We start from the raw sequence: 19,886 nt of genomic DNA on the forward strand, positions 1-19,886 counted from the left end.
GGGAATTATTTGGTTGAATGGTCATGTTGGTTGCATCTGTTCAAATTGTGTGTCTATGAAATGAACTTTGATAATTCATAGGATTTTTCTCTTTTTCTCTTGCTCTTAGTTTGTTTAGTCCCTGAAATCTAATGAGTTTCTGTGGTGATCTCAAGGTTTTGGTCAGCTTTCTGTGCAACCAGTTCTTCCTTCATGGTGGTGGGTCAACAGTGGTTGGTGATTATTTTCAGTCTTTGCTATGAAATTGTTTTTCACTGTTATTTTGGCTTAACTAACTTGCAAGATGCTTTGCTCTTTCGTGGTTGGGCGTATTTTTACTTCAGTTCCAAATAACTTGATTAATTTCTAAGATTGAGGGATTTTTTTTTTCTTTACCATTTTTTTCTTTTCCTTTTACCTGAGAGTGTGGTAGAGGGGTACTTTGTGTGTGTGCGCGCATGTGGGCACACACTTAAAGTATGAACAGTGAGGCTTCTAAATATCAAATTTAGTCTTTATTTTTTTAAGCCATTAAAGAGTTTCTTCAGTTTCTTACTGTAAACACAGCTCCAGTAAGCAGCTATGTTTTATGGCCTTGATGTTACCACCAAATCCTATTGGCAAGGAAACCAGACTTCACCTATAAAAGAACTCCCTTAGTACATGCTTACCTTTTATATTAATATGGAATGAGAATCTGGGAGGGGGTTTGCGTACTATATTATGACACTAAATCTTTATTCAGTTTTATAATTTTAATGGGCACATATTTAAATCTATTTAATTTGATTTATTAGGCACTCCGTAGTTCCTTTGACACAGCCTTTAAAAGAGACAATACTGAATCTGAGAGTATTTAATTTTAGGGAAAATGGAAAATTTGGAACTATGTGTCCTTCCATTATATACTTTTGCTGAGACCTCCTTTGCGGAAATGGAGTAAAATGGTGATCCTGAAAACCTGATGAGCCTCAGTGTGTGTCAGCAGTGGCATGGAACTGAATATAGAACTGTTCTGTCTTGGAGCCAGTGGATTCCCTAGCCTGAATTTAAAGTGCATTCTATATTTCACTTTTTGTTTCTGCATGCTTTTATTATTATTAATGCTCTTAAATGAATATAAAACAGTCCTCCTTTAGAAAGTGATAAGTTAATAAAATTTGGAAATGCTCCCAAGGTTTGAACAATTGGGCAGAATAACAGACTATTATCAGGTAGATAACTTCTAACCATTTTAATCTAAACCTACTTCACGTTCAGTTCTTTAGCTTTCTCTCAGTGGTGTCTTCTAAATGACACCATTATTTCAGTGAATGATTTGGTTTATCAATAATGTAGAATTATCTGATATTTAGAGTATCACCTTTGGAGAAACAATTTATGTATTACATCCATTAAACCATTTATAAACAACAACAAAAACAAAACTGAATAATATTTGGGAAATCTTGCATATATCAGGGAGAATATAAACCTAACTTAATTTCCTAAATTTTCAGAGACCATATATTGAGGGTCATGAATTTTATGGGATAGATCTGATGGACAAATTATATATCTGTTGAAGAAAAGATGATGATTTTATTGTAAAAAAAGCATTCAAGTTTGTTCTGAAAAATCCTTTTAGTTAATTTCAGTTTCCTTAAGGAAAAAAAGATGAGGATTCATGTTTTAGTTGAGTTAGAAAAATACTGTATTTAAAAATTTATCCTTAGACATCTTTTATAATTGGGTTGATTTTTTTTCTTTATAATTATCTTAAATATGTGCTGCCCTTTTTGCTGTGTTGCAAAACCTTGATTTTCTGAACTGTGACAAATGTTTCTTTCTACTGGAGGATCTAATTATTTCTCACCAGGAACTGCTTGTATGCATGCTTCACTCTCATAGTTCTGTAGGCCTATTCTATAGCACTGTGTGATAAGGGTATCTTACTATACTTACTAAACTGTTCCTTGGAGGGGCTTACAATTTCATCACATTATCTGTACCTGTTGAATTTGATTCTGAGGTCCTGTGAACTTTGATTATAGAAGGAACAATGATTCTCCATTGTTAATTGGAAACATTGACGTAAAATTACATTGCCTCTGAAGGTAGCTTTTTGTTTTTTGTTTTTTTAATGTTCTTTCTGAATTTTGTTTCCTGGATTTCAGTTTTGTGAAATCACTTAATTTGGGGAATAATTTTCATAGTTGCTCTTTTCTGTATGTGCCTTTGTCCATAATGTAGAAGTGTCCTTTTAAATACTTGAATTAAATTAGATCATAAATATTTTTTCCTTCTCATTAGAACTTCAAACAATATTTTTAACTTTGATTTTGGTACCAACATCAGGGACAGATAGAGTATTTTGTTCTCTGTGAAATTTCCTCGTTATTTAATTCACTTAACTGACTCTAATTACTTACTCATATTTCCATATTGAGCTTTTCCACTACATATAACTTTGTGGATTCTACCCCCCCACCCCCATTCTTGTAAGTCATTGCATGGAGTAGATGTCAGTAACTACTCATAGCAGTGGTGCATGCTGGTCACACTGCCTTTCTCCTTTATTACCTCTTACACATCCATTTTCTCCTATTCCTGTTGACTAACTGTGCTCCCCTCCCACTCCCCAACCATCCAGGCTCTCTGCTGCCAGTGACTGCTGTCAACGTGGTGGAAACCAGTGGAACACAAGGGCCTTGTCCCCACCCCAGCCTGCACATAGAAACTACACTGACTTTGTCCATGAGCACAATGTGAAGAATGCAGGAGTCCATCATGGTGTTCATTTTCCTGGCCATGCAGCCATGACTGAGATATGAGTGTTAAGCCCGTTAGACACTGGGACTCTTTGTCATGCAAGTTGATGGTATACATTTTCCGTACATAGAGGATTGATCACGTTAGGAGAATTTGGCAGAAATTACTTTATATTGAGTCACTACCTGTGTAGTGTTGTTTGTAATTGAATTCTTCTGTGAAAGGAAAAAGAATGTGAAGAAAGCTGTATGCCATCAATGATAATGACAATGCTTTTGTATTGAAAGGGTATGTATATATCATTGTAATTTTGGAAAGGTTTTTCATGATTTTAACATGTTAATACATCACTCAGAAGATGTCTCAGGAGAAGGTTTGTGTTTGTGTAAAAGCTGCCTGTTATCCTCTCATCCCATGCCATCCAAATAGATTGAGGTGAAAAGAATAAGACACACTAATCACAAGTGAGAAGGAAGCATAGTCCAGGCACGATGTATCAGCCTTTGGTGATATGATACTTTGATAAAGCCTGCTTTTCTATACCATTTTTAATACTTCTACAGTGACCCATGCCTTAATTTCAGTTAAGTGCCTAAGATTCTATAGTCATAATAAATGTAATTTTTAATTAAAAGCACTTTTACTTTTTAACAAGTATTTTAATTTACCGAAAGTAATGTGATTCATGTAAAGAGATAAACCTAAATGGTTACTTTTGCATGATTAACTAGTTAACTAGTGGTTAACTAAATTTAGTTACATTACTAATGAATGGTTGTACAAAATGGAAAATGTATTTACTTTTGTCTTTTCATTTTCTCTTTTTCATCTTATGCATCTGGTAGATTTCCCAGGTTTGCAGCAGCCTCGTAATCTAGCCTTGTACAACCTTTAGTAAAGCCCAAACCATATCGCTTTCAAATGGATTGGTTATATTACTATTTTGGTCCCTTATGAACTTCGAATGTAGTCATCTAAACTCTTTGATTTAATTCATAAAGGCAGATTATCTGGAAAAAGTACATTTCTAATGTAATGGGAACTGATACAAGGGAAGCATTTCTTTTGCCTTTCTGTAGTTTTTAGAAATTTTAACAAACCTTAAAACTATGTATATGGTAATTTGAAGATATATTATAGTCTGAGAATTCATAATAATAATCAAGATAATGAAACTTTATTATAAACAACCTAACCCATATATCATCCTGTTTACTTCTGAGGTTGGTCTAATCCCTCTCTGCTAGATACAGGTTTCAGAGGGCTTTATTACTGGACTGTTGGTTGCAAATAGAATACAACTTGTCATGAGAAAATAGAAGTAAGCAAAATTAAGTAAGATCTAGGAATGAAATTTATAGACAGGTTTCAGTCTGTGATTTTATCACCAACTTTTTTTTTTAAGATTTTATTTATTTGACAGAGCGTGCGTGTGCCCGTGCACAAGCAGGGGGAGCGGCAGGCAGAGGGAGAGGGAGAAGCTGGCTCCCTGCTGAGCAGAGAACCAGATCTGGGCTCAATCCCAGGACACTGGGATCATGACCTGAGCCGAAGGCAGACGCTTAACCGACTGAGCCACCCACACACCCCTATCACAATTGTTTTAAGGAGACAGAAGCTCAAAGTATTCTTTAGCACATCCTGTAAATATGAACAGGTCCATATCTTAAATAACCCAGCTCCCTCCCTAAGTCTTATCATCATAAAGCATGCTTAAAAATGGCCACTAATGTATATCCTTCAGAGTTGTTTTAGACTTTACATAGCTCAGATTATAATTGTCAGGTATTATTGATGGTGATTTTTTTCTTTAAAGCAGGGAATTTGCATCATAACATTTTAGCACAAAAACTCTGGTTTGTGTCATTCAGGAAAAGATTCATGGGTGTGAATATGATTAAGAAATGACTGTTTCTGTAATAGAAACCAAAGAAGTATAATAATAAAGCTTTTTAGGTCTTTAGAAAGTCCCAAGGTTTGACTTTTTTGTACCCCAAAATTAATCTTGAAATCTGAAGATTAGGCTGCTGAACAATGCCTTATATATATATATCTTAGCAGAATCTTAACTTCAGGAAATAGGGAAGGATTGTAATAGAGTAATAGAGTAAGATCTTCAGTTTACATTGAAAGTGGTCATTTCTATACTAGAATTTGAGTTAATCAGTACTGTTATATTTAAGTGATGGAAGAATCACATCATGATTATTCTTTCTTTGAAAACCTTGTTATATTATAGTTCATTTGTAAAGTCCTGATGATAGAAACTAGATTGGAGGGATGGTAGGGAGAGAAGGCAGTGCGCAGGGGGTGGGGGAAGTAGAAGGCTAAGACTGAATGGTAGTAGAATCAAATCTGTTTATTTTTTACAAGTTTCTCTATGATCTAGGATTTCATATCAAATATTGTGACTATTCTTGCTACTGATATTTTCAAGATATACATGTTTCCAGAGCTATGAAGAATAATCCTAAATTAAATAATTCGTCACCAACTTATTTATATTCTGCATTTTATTATGCTTAAAGGGTAAGTGGTCATACATTCTAGATTAGGGAACTAATATTCTCCAGAAGTACCTTACTTGGTCACTATCCTTCTGATCAGATGGAGCCAACAGCACAGAACTCCAGGACCATGTGATTCAACTTCAGTGTTTTGCTTAATTTTATTTAACATAATTAATTTTAACATCTTGAATTAGGTTGGTTATGTTTCATCTGTACTTTTATAGACAGAGAACCTTACAGAAACACAGCAAAGCTAGTGATCTTTACATTTTCACACATGAACATAAACAAACTCTTATGATAATTATTTCTTTTGATGGTAAAAGCACTTCAAAGGCTTTTACCTGTCTGAGTATAGTCTAACCCTTTTGACCTTGATAGGGTAATCATATATATACTTTTAAATGGATTTGCAGAGAAAAACAAACTTTATTTGTCCTGTGGTGTATATGTCTGTGTTTGAAAAAATAACTAGTACACAAACATTTGTGGATTTTTTTTTTTTTTTTAAGATTTTATTTATTTGAAAGAGAAGAGCACAAGCGGGGGAGAGAGGCCGAGGGAGAGGGAGCAGCAGACTCCCTGCTGAGCAGGGAGCCTGATGCTATGTGATGCCAGCTTGATCCCAGGACCCCGGGATCATGACTTGAGCCGAAGGCAGACACTTAACCAATTGAGCCACCCAGGCGCCCCTTACACAAACATTCTAAGATTTTAATATCATCAGCATAATTCAAATCTTTTTTTAGGGGGACTTCTAAAATTTATTTAAAGTACTGACCCAGGAAATATTGTTAATAACCCTTGGGTGAATCTTTGTCTAGGATGTAAAAGACGTGTCAGAATATAAAAATGAAGTGAAGGGCAGGCAGACAGCTTGTTTCATGAGATAAAACAATGAACTGGACCTTAATTATGGTAGTTTCTTTTATTTACTAGATTTTTGCATATTTACTTGGTTGATATGCTAATGTTATTTTGATTAATAGTCTTGCTTTATCACTTTTATGTATCCTGATGTCATGCATTTCATCTTTCCATCTTGCCAAAACGGGAAGATAGATGAAGGGGGTGGTGGAAAGGAGTGGAGGATTACAGTGTCTTGGGTTTCAGGAGGAATATAAGACTGTTGTGATGACTGGCCTCATAGGAATGAGAAGACTAATCCTCAGCTTTGATCCCTTTATTATGTGTTCACAGGAGTAAACTGAAAAAGTGGGGAGATGGTTGTCCATATTAGTGCAGCATGTACTGATGGTGGGAGCAGTAATCATTTGAACCATGGTACTTTAACTGTTTTGGTTGGAGCATATGCTTCATTTCTAAACCATAGTTCATTGCTTGAAAGGCCATTATTTTGTGTGTGTTAGGCTTTGAATATTGGGTCTGAAAATAGTAATATTAAGTTGCATTAATTTATTTTATATCCTTGGTATATAGAGCTTACCATATGGATTTGCAAAAATAAAATCCAATAACACTTAAACTCTTTACCACCACATACTTCCTTCTGGTATTTTAACATAAATTATACCACATCATCAGAATTCCAGAATTGTCAATGGTTCCATGTGAGATGCTTCTACATAAGGATAGAATTTGAAGATAACTTCTGGGGTGGGGAAACCTCTGTGTGTGTGTCTCTGTGTGTCTCTCTCTGTATGCTTTTGTCTCAGTATAAAATGTGATTTGTCAGATCCTTTCTGTTTATTATGAATCTTACAGTATTTTTTCTCAGCTCCCCACCACCCCTTTTTTTTTCAGTTTTATACCTTTATTTGTAACAATCAGCGATTAGTTCTCAGCCACATTAACTGTAGATTTTTGAAAACAGTGACAGGTACAGAGGTGACCACTGTGTAGAGCTTGTTTGGTGAATCTTCATCCTCGTTACATTTTTTGGACAATTGCACCCAGATACGGTATGGAACATTCCTTATTCCTTTGGCCCTGACAGCTTTGTTGAGCCTGGTGTCAATGTACACATCTGGAGTTCCATCTCCTTCATGGCAAATTTTCAGGTCTGTTTGAGTGCCCGAGGGCCACACTTCTTGAAACCCACTCCATGGATCTACTTGTGAATGTTGGTGTATTCTCTGGTCACTGCCTTGTTGATGGCAGAACGGCCTTTCTTCTCATCACTCTTCTTTGTGGGAGCCATTTTGCCAGGCCCTTGTTGGAAAGCTCAGCTCCCTTTTTTAAAGAACATAGAAATTTCTCATCTTTGTTCATATAAATTAGCTTTTTACTTTAGTCATGTGAAATCATTGTGAGAACTTTATTTCACCCGCTTGACATTAACTTTGGTAATAGAAATACTAGGGCAATGAAGCATGTCACTTTCACTGGAATATGTGTTATATAACTTCATTTCTTCAATTCTTGCTACTGTGTACATTTTAGCTGCTTTAAGCATGTGGGGTTGGTGGGGAATATATTAGCCTTCTTGGAGAATTAATAAAGAGAAGAGAAAATTTCAAAAGAAATTGGTGAAAGAAAAAAAATTTTCTGTGGCTTTTTTAATGATATATTTTTATTTTTATACTGAAGCAGAAAAACAAGTGCTCCTGTTTTTCCTGAAGGAATTGTTCTCACAGTTTTTTATTATTAGATAATTACCTAAGCTTTTGTGTTCCTAACAACAAGCTGTGGCCTTAATTCTACGTGATGGTGCTCGAGTGAACTTTTACATTTTGTTCCTGAGAGCTGGCCAACATTTTGTGTATATTGGCACAGAGAGTAGATATCTGACTTGGAGAACAACATTCTCCAGGAGTGTGACTGAAGACTTCCTTAGTGGTGTAATAAACCTATACCTCCTCCTCTTAAAAACAGGTTTAACAGCTGCAGATCTAATTTTTTATGCTTAAAGGAATTCTCATTTGTTTTGTTTTTAAGTAATTTTAATAAAGAAGAAATGAGCTATACCCAGTGTATGGTTAGGATTTGTGAGAAGTTGGAGATTCTTTAATAAGTGTCTGGTCTATTGACTAATAACTGATTATTGTTAATATTAATATTAGGGGTGGGTGGAGAAAAAAAAGAATGAAAGGTAAGAGATGATAATAGGAAGACAGTTGATGGCCTGATTTGTCTTGTGAAATTGGTTAGAGCAGTATCCAGAGAAATTATAGAAAACATCCCAGGATGTAAAATACCACTAGAATATGTACAATTACATAGAAGAATTTTCTATAACAAAGCTGTGTTTGTAGCCCAGCTATTAGCTTCAGGGATTATTTAATTATAAACTGTAGGAGTTCAGGGGCGCCTGGGTGGCTCAGTTGGTTAAGCGACTGCCTTCGGCTCAGGTCATGATCCCAAGGGTCCTGGGATCAAGTCCCACATCGGGCTCCCTGCTCAGCAGGGAGTCTGCTTCTCCCTCTGACCCTCCCCCCTCTCATGCTCTCTCTCTATCTCATTGTCTCTCAAATAAATAAATAAAATCTTTAAAAAAAATAGTTTAAACTGTAGGAGTTCAGAGATAAGAACTACATTCAACAACTTAAATTAATTCTTTCTGGGAATGCCAACATCAAAACCTTTGGAAGTCTTTAGAAAGACTTGGGGAGATTTGGGAACTTTAGAATATCCTAGTTATCACTTTAAGTGGAGCTTACCAGGTATGTTAGAGCAATAGCAGTTAAAAGTATTTGTGTGGTATGGAAAGGCATTGGAGATCAGTGCTGAGGAGTTTCGATTTGGTAAGGAGGCCTGGGGCAATCATTGCAAATTTTTAAGTTAAAGATTGGGGAGGCTTGTACTGATAGCTGCTTTTTATTTTTTATTTATTTATTTATTTATTTTGATTTTATTTATTTATTTGAGAGAGAGAGAATGAGAGACAGAGAGCATGAGAAGGAGGAGGGTCAGAGGGAGAAGCAGACTCCCTGCTGAGCAGGGAGCCCGATGCGGGACTCGATCCCGGGACTCCAGGATCATGACCTGAGCCGAAGACAGTCGCTTAACCAACTGAGCCACCCAGGCGCCCTGATAGCTGCTTTTTAAATTCATCTCATTACTTGTTGAATATCTACCAGAGCACCTCCTTATTCCTCACTTCTTTACACACAGTCATTTATAATTATTCCTTTGTACATACCCTCACATTTCTTGACCCTTCTCCTGTTGTACACCTCTAGTTAAATCCTGGATTCAATCCTGGTTAAATCCAGCTATGTCTACGGTACATGTAGATGGACAATGTAAAATGCAACATTGTTGAATGGTCTCACTTTAAATTTTGGCCCCTGAGCTCAAGTAGGTCTTTAGTGCTGCCTGAAATCCTGTCACATTTCCTTAAACACTCTGATGTGATGCTGGCAGGAATTTCTCTTCTTTCAAACTTCCACCACTTCCACGCTTCTCACTCCTCACTGTCCATTAATGACCTTCCTTCCTACTTTATTGAGCAAAGAAGCAACCAAAAGAGATCTTCAGTATATTCCCATCATCTTCTCAATTAATCATCATCTTCTCAATTAAGTTATTTCCATTTGGTCATATATACTCTGCTTTTCCTGCTGTTCACTAGCTTAACTATCCATTCTTTTATTTAAAGCCTACCTCTTGGGACGCCTGGGTGGCTCAGTCACTTACGCGTGTGCCTTCCGCTTGAGTCATGATCCTGGGATCGAGTCCCACGTCAGGCTCTCTGCTCAGTGGGGAGTCTGCTTGTCCCTCCCCCCTGCTCACTCGCGCTCTCTCAAATAAATAAAATCTTAAAAAAATAAAAAAAAAATGAAGCCTACCTCTTCACTTGTCTACTAGATCTTGACTCCTAGCTACTCAGTAACATCATTTCAGCAATTCTCCCTTCTTGTGCTATAGCATCATTTTCCCCTCTCTACTGGAATATTCTCATCAGCACAGAAACAGTCTGTGATACCTAACATCATTAAAGGAGAAACCCTCTCTTGAATCTGCCTCCCTTTTTGGCTATTCCATTTCTTTGTTCCACTTATACCAAACTCCTTGCCATGAAAGAATTGTCTATACTGTCTCCTCTTTCTTCTCATTCTATTTTGAACCCATTCTAATCAGACTTTGCCAACTAAGCTGCTATGTATGATTGTGCAGGTTGTGTATGCACAAGAGTGCCACATTCAAGAGGACAATGATCACATATTTGTGACTGGTTTTCCAGCAGGTGGCACTAAATTTCTTGTTCTCATGAAAGCATAATACATGACAGTTTTGTAAGAGATGGAAGTGTCTTCAGGAGGGGCATTGCTTAAATCTGTGTAAAGGTTGTGCATGGTCTAGTAGTGTTAACGCTACCACTCCACTAAAATAGCCTTTGTTAGTTCACAAATGACCACATTTCTAATCCCACATCAATCTTCAGTCAAGTTAGCATTGAAAACAGTTGCTTATTTCCTTCTTCATGAAATGTTTCCTTCACTTAGCATAGGGACACCACTCTCTCGTCTTCTATCCCACTAGCCATCATTTTTAGACCCTTTTTTAGTTTCTCCTTATCTCCCTAGCCCCCTAAAGATCGTCTTAGGACCTTTTCTGTAATAACTAATTTCCTTGGAATGGTTTTAGATGCTATTTATACACTGGTAATTTTGCATTTTATATCCTCAGCCTGGACTGCTTCATTTTCAGAGTTAATATCCAACTACCTATATGACATCACTACTTAGATATCTAATATAGGCATCTTATTTTTTTTTTTAAGATTTTATTTATTTATTTGAGAGAGAGAGAATGAGAGAGAACACATGAGAGGGGATAGGGTCGGAGGGCAAAGCAGACTCCCTGCCGAGCAGGGAGCCCGATGCGGGACTCGATCCCGGGACTCCAGGATCATGACCTGAGCCGAAGGCAGTCGCTTAACCAACTAAGCCACCCAGGCGCCCTAGGCATCTTAATTTTTAAAAACTTTTTATTTTGAAATAATTTTAGGCTTATAAGAAGTTCAAAGATCATGCAGAGAGCTCTCACACCCTCCCTTTAGCTTTCCCTAATGTTAACATACTACGTAGCCATGGTACAATGGGACTGTTATCAAAAGAAAGAAATTAGCATTGGTACAGTGCCACCAACTAAGCTATGGACTTTATTCAGATTTCACCAGTCTTTCCACAAATGTTCCAGGATCTGATCTAGTCCCTTTCTGTCTGTGATCTTCAGGTTTTGATGACTTTTTGAAGAGTATTGGTCTAGATACCTTGTAGAATGGTCTTCCAGTTTGAGTATATGTGATGTTTTTCCATGATTAGATTGAGGCCATGGGTTTTGGGGGGAAAATAACACAGAGGTGATATTGGAACATCTCAAATTTAGTATGTTCAAAGTTGGACTCCTTATTCGGTTTTTCTCATCTCTGCTGTTTTTCCTAGCTCAGTAATTTGTTTTTCCTGTTGGCAGGTCAGTGTGTCTCAGACTCCACTTCCAGAACTACTGAATCAGAGACTCTGGAGATGAGGCCTGACAATCTGTTTTAATGCTCTCTTACAGATTCTGATGCATAGTAAAGTTTGAGAAGCACTGGCTTAGATCATAGCCTCTAATAATTATCTTGATTCCTCTTTGTCTCTACTCATCAGTCAGTAAGTTCTTTCCATTCTTCAAAATATATCCAGAATCGGGGTGCGTGGGTGGCTCAGTTGGTTAAGTGTCTGACTTCGGCTCAGGTCATGATCCCAGGGTCCTGGGATCGAGCCCCACTTCAGATTCCCTGCTCACTGGAGAGTCTGCTTCTCCCTCTTGTCCCTCTACCCCCCCCCCCCATGTGCGTGCTCTCTCTCTCTCAAAAATAAAATCTTTTATACACACACACACACACACACACACATATCCAGAATCCACTACATGTCACCATCTGTACTGCTCCCACCCTGTTTCTTTCTTTTTTAAGTTTTTATTTTAATTCCAGTTAGTCAGCTGTGCAGTGTTATATTAGTTTCAGGTGTATAACATAGTGATTCATGCTTCCAAACATCACCCATTGGTCATCATGATAAGTATACTATTTAATCCCTATCACCTATTTCACCCACCTCCCCTCTGGTGTCCATCAGTTTGTTCTCTATAATTAAAGAGTCTGTTTCTTGGTTTGTCTCTCTTTTTTCCCCATTTACTTGTTTGTTTTGTTTCTTAAATTCAACATATGAGTGCAAGGGTATGGTATTTGCCTTTCTCTAACTTATTTTGCTTAGCATTATTCTCTGTAGCTCAGCTCCATCTATGTTGTTGCAAATCGCAAGATTTCATTCTTTTATGGCTGAATAATATTCCTCTGTGTGTGTGTGTGTGTGTGTGTATAGATCTATATATCATATTTTCTTTATCCATTCTTCAATTGTTGGACATTTGGGCTGCTTCCATATCTTAGCTATTGTAAATAATACTGCTATAAACATAAATGTGCATGTATCTCTTTGAATTACTGTTTTTGTATTCTTTGGGTAAATACTCAGTACTGTGATTGCTGGATTGTAGGGTAGTTCTATTTTTAACTTTTTGAGGAACCTCCATACTGTTTTCCACAGTGGCTGTACCAGTTTGTATTCCCGCCAACAGTGCACAAGGGTTCTTTTTTCTCCACATCCTCACCAATACCTGTTGTGATTTTAGCCGTTCTGACAGGTGTAAAATGGTATGTCATTGTAGTCTTGATTTGAATTTCCCTGATGGTAAGTGATGATGAACATCTTTTCATGTGTTTATTGGCCATCTGGATGTCTACTTTGGAGAAATGTCTGTTCGTGTCTTTTGACCATTTTTTAATTGGATTCATTTTTTTGGGTGTTGAGTTATTATAAGTTCTTTATATATTTTGGATGTTAACCCTTTATCAGATATGTCATTTGCAAATATCTTCTCCCATAGCATAGGTTGCCTTTTAGTTTTGTTGATTATTTCCTTTGCTATGCGGAAGCTTTTTATTTTGTAGTGCCAGTAGTTTATTTTTGCCTTTTTTTTTTTTTTAAGATTTTATTTATTTATTTGAGACAGAATGAGAGAGAGAGAGCACATGAGAGGGGGGAGGGTCAGAGGCAGAAGCAGGCTCCCTGCCGAGCAGGGAGCCCGATGCGGGACTCGATCCAGGGATCCAGGATCATGACCTGAGCCGAAGGCAAGTCGCTTAACCAACTGAGCCACCCAGGCGCCCCTATTTTTGCTTTTGTATCCCTTGCCTCAGGAGACATATCTAGAAAAACGTTGCTACAGCCAGTGTCAAAGAGGTGCTGCTTTTGTTCTTTTCTAGGGTTTTTTTATGATTTCAGGTCTCACACTTAGGTCTTTAATACATTTTGAATTTATTTTTGTGTATGGTGTAAGACAGTAGTCCAGATTCTTTCTTTTGCATGTTGCTGTCCAGTTTTCCCAAAACCGTTTGTTGAAAGGACTGTCCTTTTCCCATTGCATGTTCCTTCCCTGCTTTGTCGAAGATTAAGTGTCCATATAGTTGTGGGTTTATTTCTGAGTTTTTTATTCTGTTCCATTAACTATGTGTCCATTTTTGTGTCAGTACCATACTATTTTGATTACTAAAGCTTTGTAATACAACTTGAAGTCTTACCCTGTGTCAGTTTATTATCATCCCTTATTTCTTATCTGGTCTTCCAGCCATTGCCCTGGGTCCTCTACTCTCTCATATTCCCCTTAGCAGCCATGGTGATTGTCATTCCTCTGCTTAGGTGTTACAGAGGTCCTCATCTCACACAGACCAAAACCCCAAATCCTCATATTGACAAAAACATGATTTTTCCTATACTTTATCATCTATCAGCCTTGACCTTGTTTGCTGCCTATAAAGACTTGCTCAAATATACCAGGTGTGTTCCCTCTCAGGATCTTCGTATTTTTACCTCCACATGAATATTCTTCCCTTGAATCTCTTCAGGTTCATTCTCACACCTTAAGTTTCTTATCAGAGAAACCTTTCTCACCTCTCTGTAAAATAATCATGCCCCCCTCCCTTGTCATTCCCTTATCCCCTTTACCCTGCTTCATTTTTTCTCACATCACTTCATCTTACATTATATGTTTACTTGTTTGTCATCTCTGTATTTGTCAATAGAATGTAAGCTTCAGCAAAGGAGAACATTTATTTTTACTCCCCTATCCCCAGAGCATTGCCTGGCTTGGCACTCAAATATTAGTTGATCAAATGAATGAACAAATGCCAAGCACATCTTGGCATATTTGGTGATGCAGAAGTGGTCAAAATGCTGTCCCTGGCTTCAAGAAATTTACATTCAGATTGTGGAGATAGACAGTTTTATAAATAACTGATGTAAGTGCGAAGTCATTAGGCAGGTAAGGTCATGGAAGAGTAAAAGGTTGAAGTTAAGAAGGCTTCCTGACATTTGCATCAAATTTTGAGGAATACTTAAGAGCATTGGATGAATTAATCATTACAGGCTAAGAGAGCTACAGCAGAAGAAGATTTTAACAGTAGCAGAGTCAAAGGGAATCATTCCTGGATAATGAATTTGGGTAATGAGTACAGAATTCATGGGGAGGCATAGTAATAATGATAGCTGATATTTGAGTACTTCTGTGCCTGGCATTCATTGTTCTGGAGGTATAGCAGTAAATATTACTCCAGCAAAACATTATTCCTTATAGGACTCTGTAAGGTATTTAGGCTAATGAAGAAATTGAGGCACAGTAAGGATATAACTTCTCCAAAGTTACATTGCCAGTACGCGTGGTAAGGCTGGGCCTCAAAGTCAGCTTGGTCCTGGAACCTAGAATGATACCCACTGTACCAACTCCATACATTGTAAAGCTTGGTGGAGCCTAGATTGTGGAAAGTAAAAAAGAATGTAATAGTAACTTTCTTTCTTTTTTTTTTTTTTAAGATTTTATTTGACACAGCGAGAGAGCACAAGCAGGGGGAGGGGCAGAGGGAGAAGCAGGCTCCCCACTGAGCAGGGAGCCCGATGCAGGGCTCGATCCCAGGACCCTGAGATCATGACCTGAGCTGAAGGCAGATGCTTAACCAACTGAGCCACCCAGGCGCCCCTAATAGTAACTTTCTAAAGAGGTGCAAAGAATGAATGTCATTGGTGGAAGGCTAGATGATTGAAGTATGCTGCATCCATACTATGTAACTGGATAAAGAATGAGGAATATTCCCCATGTGCTTGGTTATTGAGTATGTCAGTAATACATTGTTGAGTTACAAACTCAAGTGGAGTACCTGGGGTACATTTTCATTTTTATAAAATTCATCAAACCATGTATATATTTCTTAAGTGCATAGGAAGTGAACCTGGAAAGATAAATGGAATTTTCAGAGAGTGGGGATAGGGAGACACTGTTTTTGTTGTTTGATTTTTGTTTTTTTTTTAGCTAGCATCTACTATAAATATGTAAAAACAAATTAAAATGCCCCAACATGTAGTGGGAAATAAGACAGACTGCTTCAGGTAAGTGTCCATGAAAAAGAAGATGGATAGAAGAGGTAATGTCCTTATATATTCCTTCATACATACTTGACAAATGGATGCTAGGACATTGCCAAAAGCCACGGATTGAAAATGTCATGTCTAACTATATTTTTTAAAAACTTTTTGTGTATACAACCCGTCGGTTTTTAGTATATTCACAAAGGTGTACAATCATTACCAGTATAATTCCAGAGAAATTATCCCCAAAGAAACCCCTTACCCCCCAAAGAAACCCCTTACCCATTAGCATTTACTGCCTGTTCTCCCCTCCCCACCAAGTCCTGGCAAACACTAATCTTTCTGTCTCTATAAAATTTGCTCATTCTGGAAATGTCCCATAAATAGAATCATATAATATGTGATGTTTTTCCTCTGCCTTCTTTCACTTAGCATAGTGTTTTTCAGATTTATCCATGTTGGAGTGCCTGGCTAGTTTAGTCAGTAGAGCATGTGACTTTTTTTTTTTTTTTAAAGATTTTATTTTTATTTGAGAGAGAGAGAGAGCATGAGTCAGGGCAAGGGACAGAAGGACAAGCAGACTCCCCACTGAGCGTGGAGCCTGACATAGGGCTCATTCCCAGGACTCTGAGATCATGACCTGAACTGAAATCAAGAGTCAGAAGCTTAGCTGACTGAGCCACCCAGGTGCCCTGATGTAGGGTTGTGAGTTCAAGCACTGCATTGGGTGTAGAACTTACTTAAATTAAAAAAAAAAAAAAATTATGTTATAGCATTTTTAAGTATTTGATTCCTTTTAATGGTTTAATATATTCCCTTGTATGATACATAATCTTTTATTTGTTCATCAGTTGATGGGCCTTGGGTTTCTACTTTTTGGCTATTGTCAGTACTGTTCGCAGCACTCAGGTACAGGGGTTTTTTGTTTTTATGAACACGCGTTTTTAGTTCTTTTGGATATATTGATAGGAGTGTAATTGCTGGGTCTGTGGTAACTGTGTTTAACATCTTGAGGAATGTTAAAATTGTTTTCCAGAGTGGCTGCACCATTTTATATTTTCACCAGCAACTTTGTTACCTTTTTCATTATAGTCATCCTGATTGTTTTGAGGGTGGTAGGTAGCTCATTGTGGCTTTGAGTTGCATTTTCAGGGGGCTATTGATGTTAGGTATTTTTTAATATGCATATTGGCAATTTGCATATCTTTTTTGGAGAAATGTCTAATAACATCCTTTGCCCATTTTCAAAATTGGGTATAAGTAATCTTTTATTTCTTTATCAGTAGCATCTGAAATTCTTTTTATTTGAGCTCCTTTTTCTCTGGAGGCGTGTCTTTATTTAGTCTTTTCATAGAACATTTTACTTTACTTTTGTGGCACATTATGTGTTTGTCCCTACCTATGTGAAGCAGATTGTACAGAATGGAAAGAAGGCACAGTGACAGCTCTTAACACCAGGATGATTAGTTATTTCTCTGTTTTAGAGAGATAAAGTAAAAAGATTAAGTTAACAGTATTTATGTTTTGTAGTTCACATCTTTATGAGTTGGGGTGCTCAGGGTTGAGTTATTTGCTTTTAGAAATTAAACTTTTTATTCTCTCTTTTGACTTTTGCTTACTTGTTGTAATCCCATATCTGTTTGCAAGTTTCAATGGGGCAGTTAAATAAATCTTTCTGGATGAAGGCACAATAAGAATGTTCCATTTAAATGACCTACATATTTCCCTAGGGAAGAAAAGAGTGGGTGTAGTGAGTTTATGTCAGCAGTTATTGAGAGCATTGTGTGCCGGGTTCATTGGTGTTTTATTTTCTCTTGCTGTGTAACAAATACAAGAAAAGAGAGAGATAAATCCTGAAGTGGCTTTGGCAAACCTGTCAGTCAGGAGAGGTATTTTATCTGATGTTACCTATGAAAACTTCAGTAACAGCACACAAGAATATGGCATAAATGGCCTGCATTACATCACAGCTTGTTCTAAAATGCAAGGGTGTGACAGTGAGCAAGGAAATGATTGTTCACCCTTCAAGTCTTTATAACTTGAATGTATCAGCCACAGCTTTATTGAAGATGAGTTTTAATGAATCCTACTTTTTTTTTTTTTTTTTTTTGGTTTTGTTTTGAGATAGAAAGTGGTTGGAAGAGAAACACTTGCTGGTATCTTCCACAGTAGATGTTCTTTTAATACCTCTCCTTTTGTACTCATTCTGTTCTCACCCTCTCATGTGTGCTTTCTCCCCCATTCCTCCCCCTTCTTCTTTCCCCCTCACTCCTTACCCCTCACTACCTCTTACTCCCTCTTTTCCCATCTTCCCACTTTGTTTAGTTTGAAAAGAAATATATTGAGAGTCAGAATGAATGGAATAAGTTGTTTTTGTGTGTCTCCCGGCCTGATGATAATGTTTTTATATTAAAAAGTTACCACCTTCCTTTTTTCTCCCCAATACTAAGCATTTAAAGTTGTTGAGATTTCCTTAGGATTTTCATCATGCTTAAAAGGTAGACTCCCTACTGGGTACATGTCAAAATTAATAACTTAGTAATTCAGTGACTAGTTAAGTATCTACTGTGTGTAGGCACTGTCTCCTACATTCTGGAAATGAAGTAGTGACCAAGACAAGTTCCTATCCTTATGACATACATTGCAGTGAAGGAGGCTGATAATAAATATAAGATACAGATGCCGTAATTTCAAATAATAACAGATGCTATGAAGAAAAGAAGGTCATGTCATAGTAAGTGACTGCAGGGTGAGGGGTAGGCCTTTGAAGAAATAACCTTAGTTGAGATAGGAGTGGTATAAGGAGTCAGCCATACAGAGGAGGAGGAGTATCTCAGGCAGATATAACAGCTAATAGAGAGGCCTTTGAGTTGATTTTTGAGGAGTCTGTATAGTGGATTTTAAGTGAGAATGGGATAAGCAATAACATTCTCTTACATGTTCCCAAGGCTGTTACCACATTCAGAGAGTCAAATACAGTATGCTACTGTTACCTACTCTATGCTGTCCATATTCAAGTTTGCTGATTGTCCTAAAACTGTTTTATAGTGACTGCTTTGATCCAGTTCAGAATTATACATTAACATTTTGTTTTTTCTTGAGTGTCTTAATCTGCAGCAGTTCCTCAGCCTCTCTATCTTTCACAGCATTTGCATTCTTAAGTAGTACATGTTCATTGTTTCATAGACTGTCCCTAATTTGGATTTAATCAATTGTTTCTTCATGATTCCATTCAGTTTATGCACTTCTGTCAAGAAAAATGCGATGTTATCTATACAGATGTGATATATCTGTGGCACATCACATCAGAGGGCACTTGATGCTGCTTTGTCCATTACTGATAGTGTTGATTTTAGATTACTTGGTTTAGGGGTTGTTTATCAGATTTTTCTACTATATTGGTTAGCTTTTTTGTAATTAAAAAATGATTGAATGCTTTGTGTAAATATTCTGTCTCCCAGTAAACTTTCACCTAGTGGTGAAAATTAGTTACTGTGATTGTTATAAAATGGTGATTTGCTATCATTCTACACTACTTAGTTGGTTTGTTGATATTCTACAAGAAGAACTTTTTCTTATCTATTTATACATGGATTCATGGATTCTTTCATTCATTGTGTTATGTAGTTCATGACTATTTTTATTCCTTTGATAGTGAAACTATCCCAAATCTGACCAGTGAGAACCCCGTCAAACTACATCCTATACCAGTTCCTATGTCCCTCTCACTTTCTGAGAACTTTTTTAGTTTTTGGTATAAGAGCTTCCACACTCATCTTGTACTTCCCTTGCCTTAGCCCTGAAATCAGCCTTTTTTTTAAGAGCCTGATTCCTTTTAGTTAAAATAGTATTTAACATTCAAGATCTGGGCATTAGATATGTTCATTGCTCCTGTAAATGTCATTGCTTCTAGACTTAATAGACAGAGTTAAAAAATCAGTATGTTTAAATCATAAATTCATACTGATACTCTAATCCCAGTCCAATACCCAGGGTTCTTCTTTGCCTCCCCAGTTCCTTATTTCTGTCTCCCTTCTCTCCTAGTGAGAAACCTAACTACCAGTAGTATACTGATTCCTTTTTTTGAGACATCCTTAAATAGCTTCAGAATTGCTGTACCCATACCACTGTCAAAAAACAAATCTAAAGTTCAGTATTTCCCCACAGTTCTCTTCAGACTGAGAGTAAATAAAATACTAAGCTTAAAATTTACTTGGAGTGGTTCCTTTTTCTTCTATGTAATTATGGTATTCATTTGGTAGTAAATACATTT

General features: G+C 37.0%; 1 protein-coding gene across 6 annotated transcripts in view; it reads left to right on the top strand.

The window, feature by feature from the left end:
* The window catches only part of EPB41L5 (erythrocyte membrane protein band 4.1 like 5), a 143,020-nt gene that overhangs the window by 75,440 nt on the left and 47,694 nt on the right, over positions 1-19,886 (top strand). The window contains exon 16 of one of the 6 annotated variants that reach the window (XM_035008201.1): positions 2,612-5,692. The exons of the other annotated variants lie outside the window; for them this stretch is intronic. Within the exon in view, the coding sequence (XP_034864092.1) occupies positions 2,612-2,792 (181 nt within the window). The 3' untranslated portion in view covers positions 2,793-5,692. Of the gene's footprint in view, positions 1-2,611; positions 5,693-19,886 lie in introns of those variants that run through there. 6 annotated transcript variants of the gene reach the window in all.

The sequence above is a fragment of the Mirounga leonina genome, unplaced genomic scaffold, assembly GCF_011800145.1.
Source record: "Mirounga leonina isolate KUSES-001 unplaced genomic scaffold, KU_Mleo_1.0 Mir_151, whole genome shotgun sequence".
Taxonomy (NCBI): domain Eukaryota; kingdom Metazoa; phylum Chordata; class Mammalia; order Carnivora; family Phocidae; genus Mirounga; species Mirounga leonina.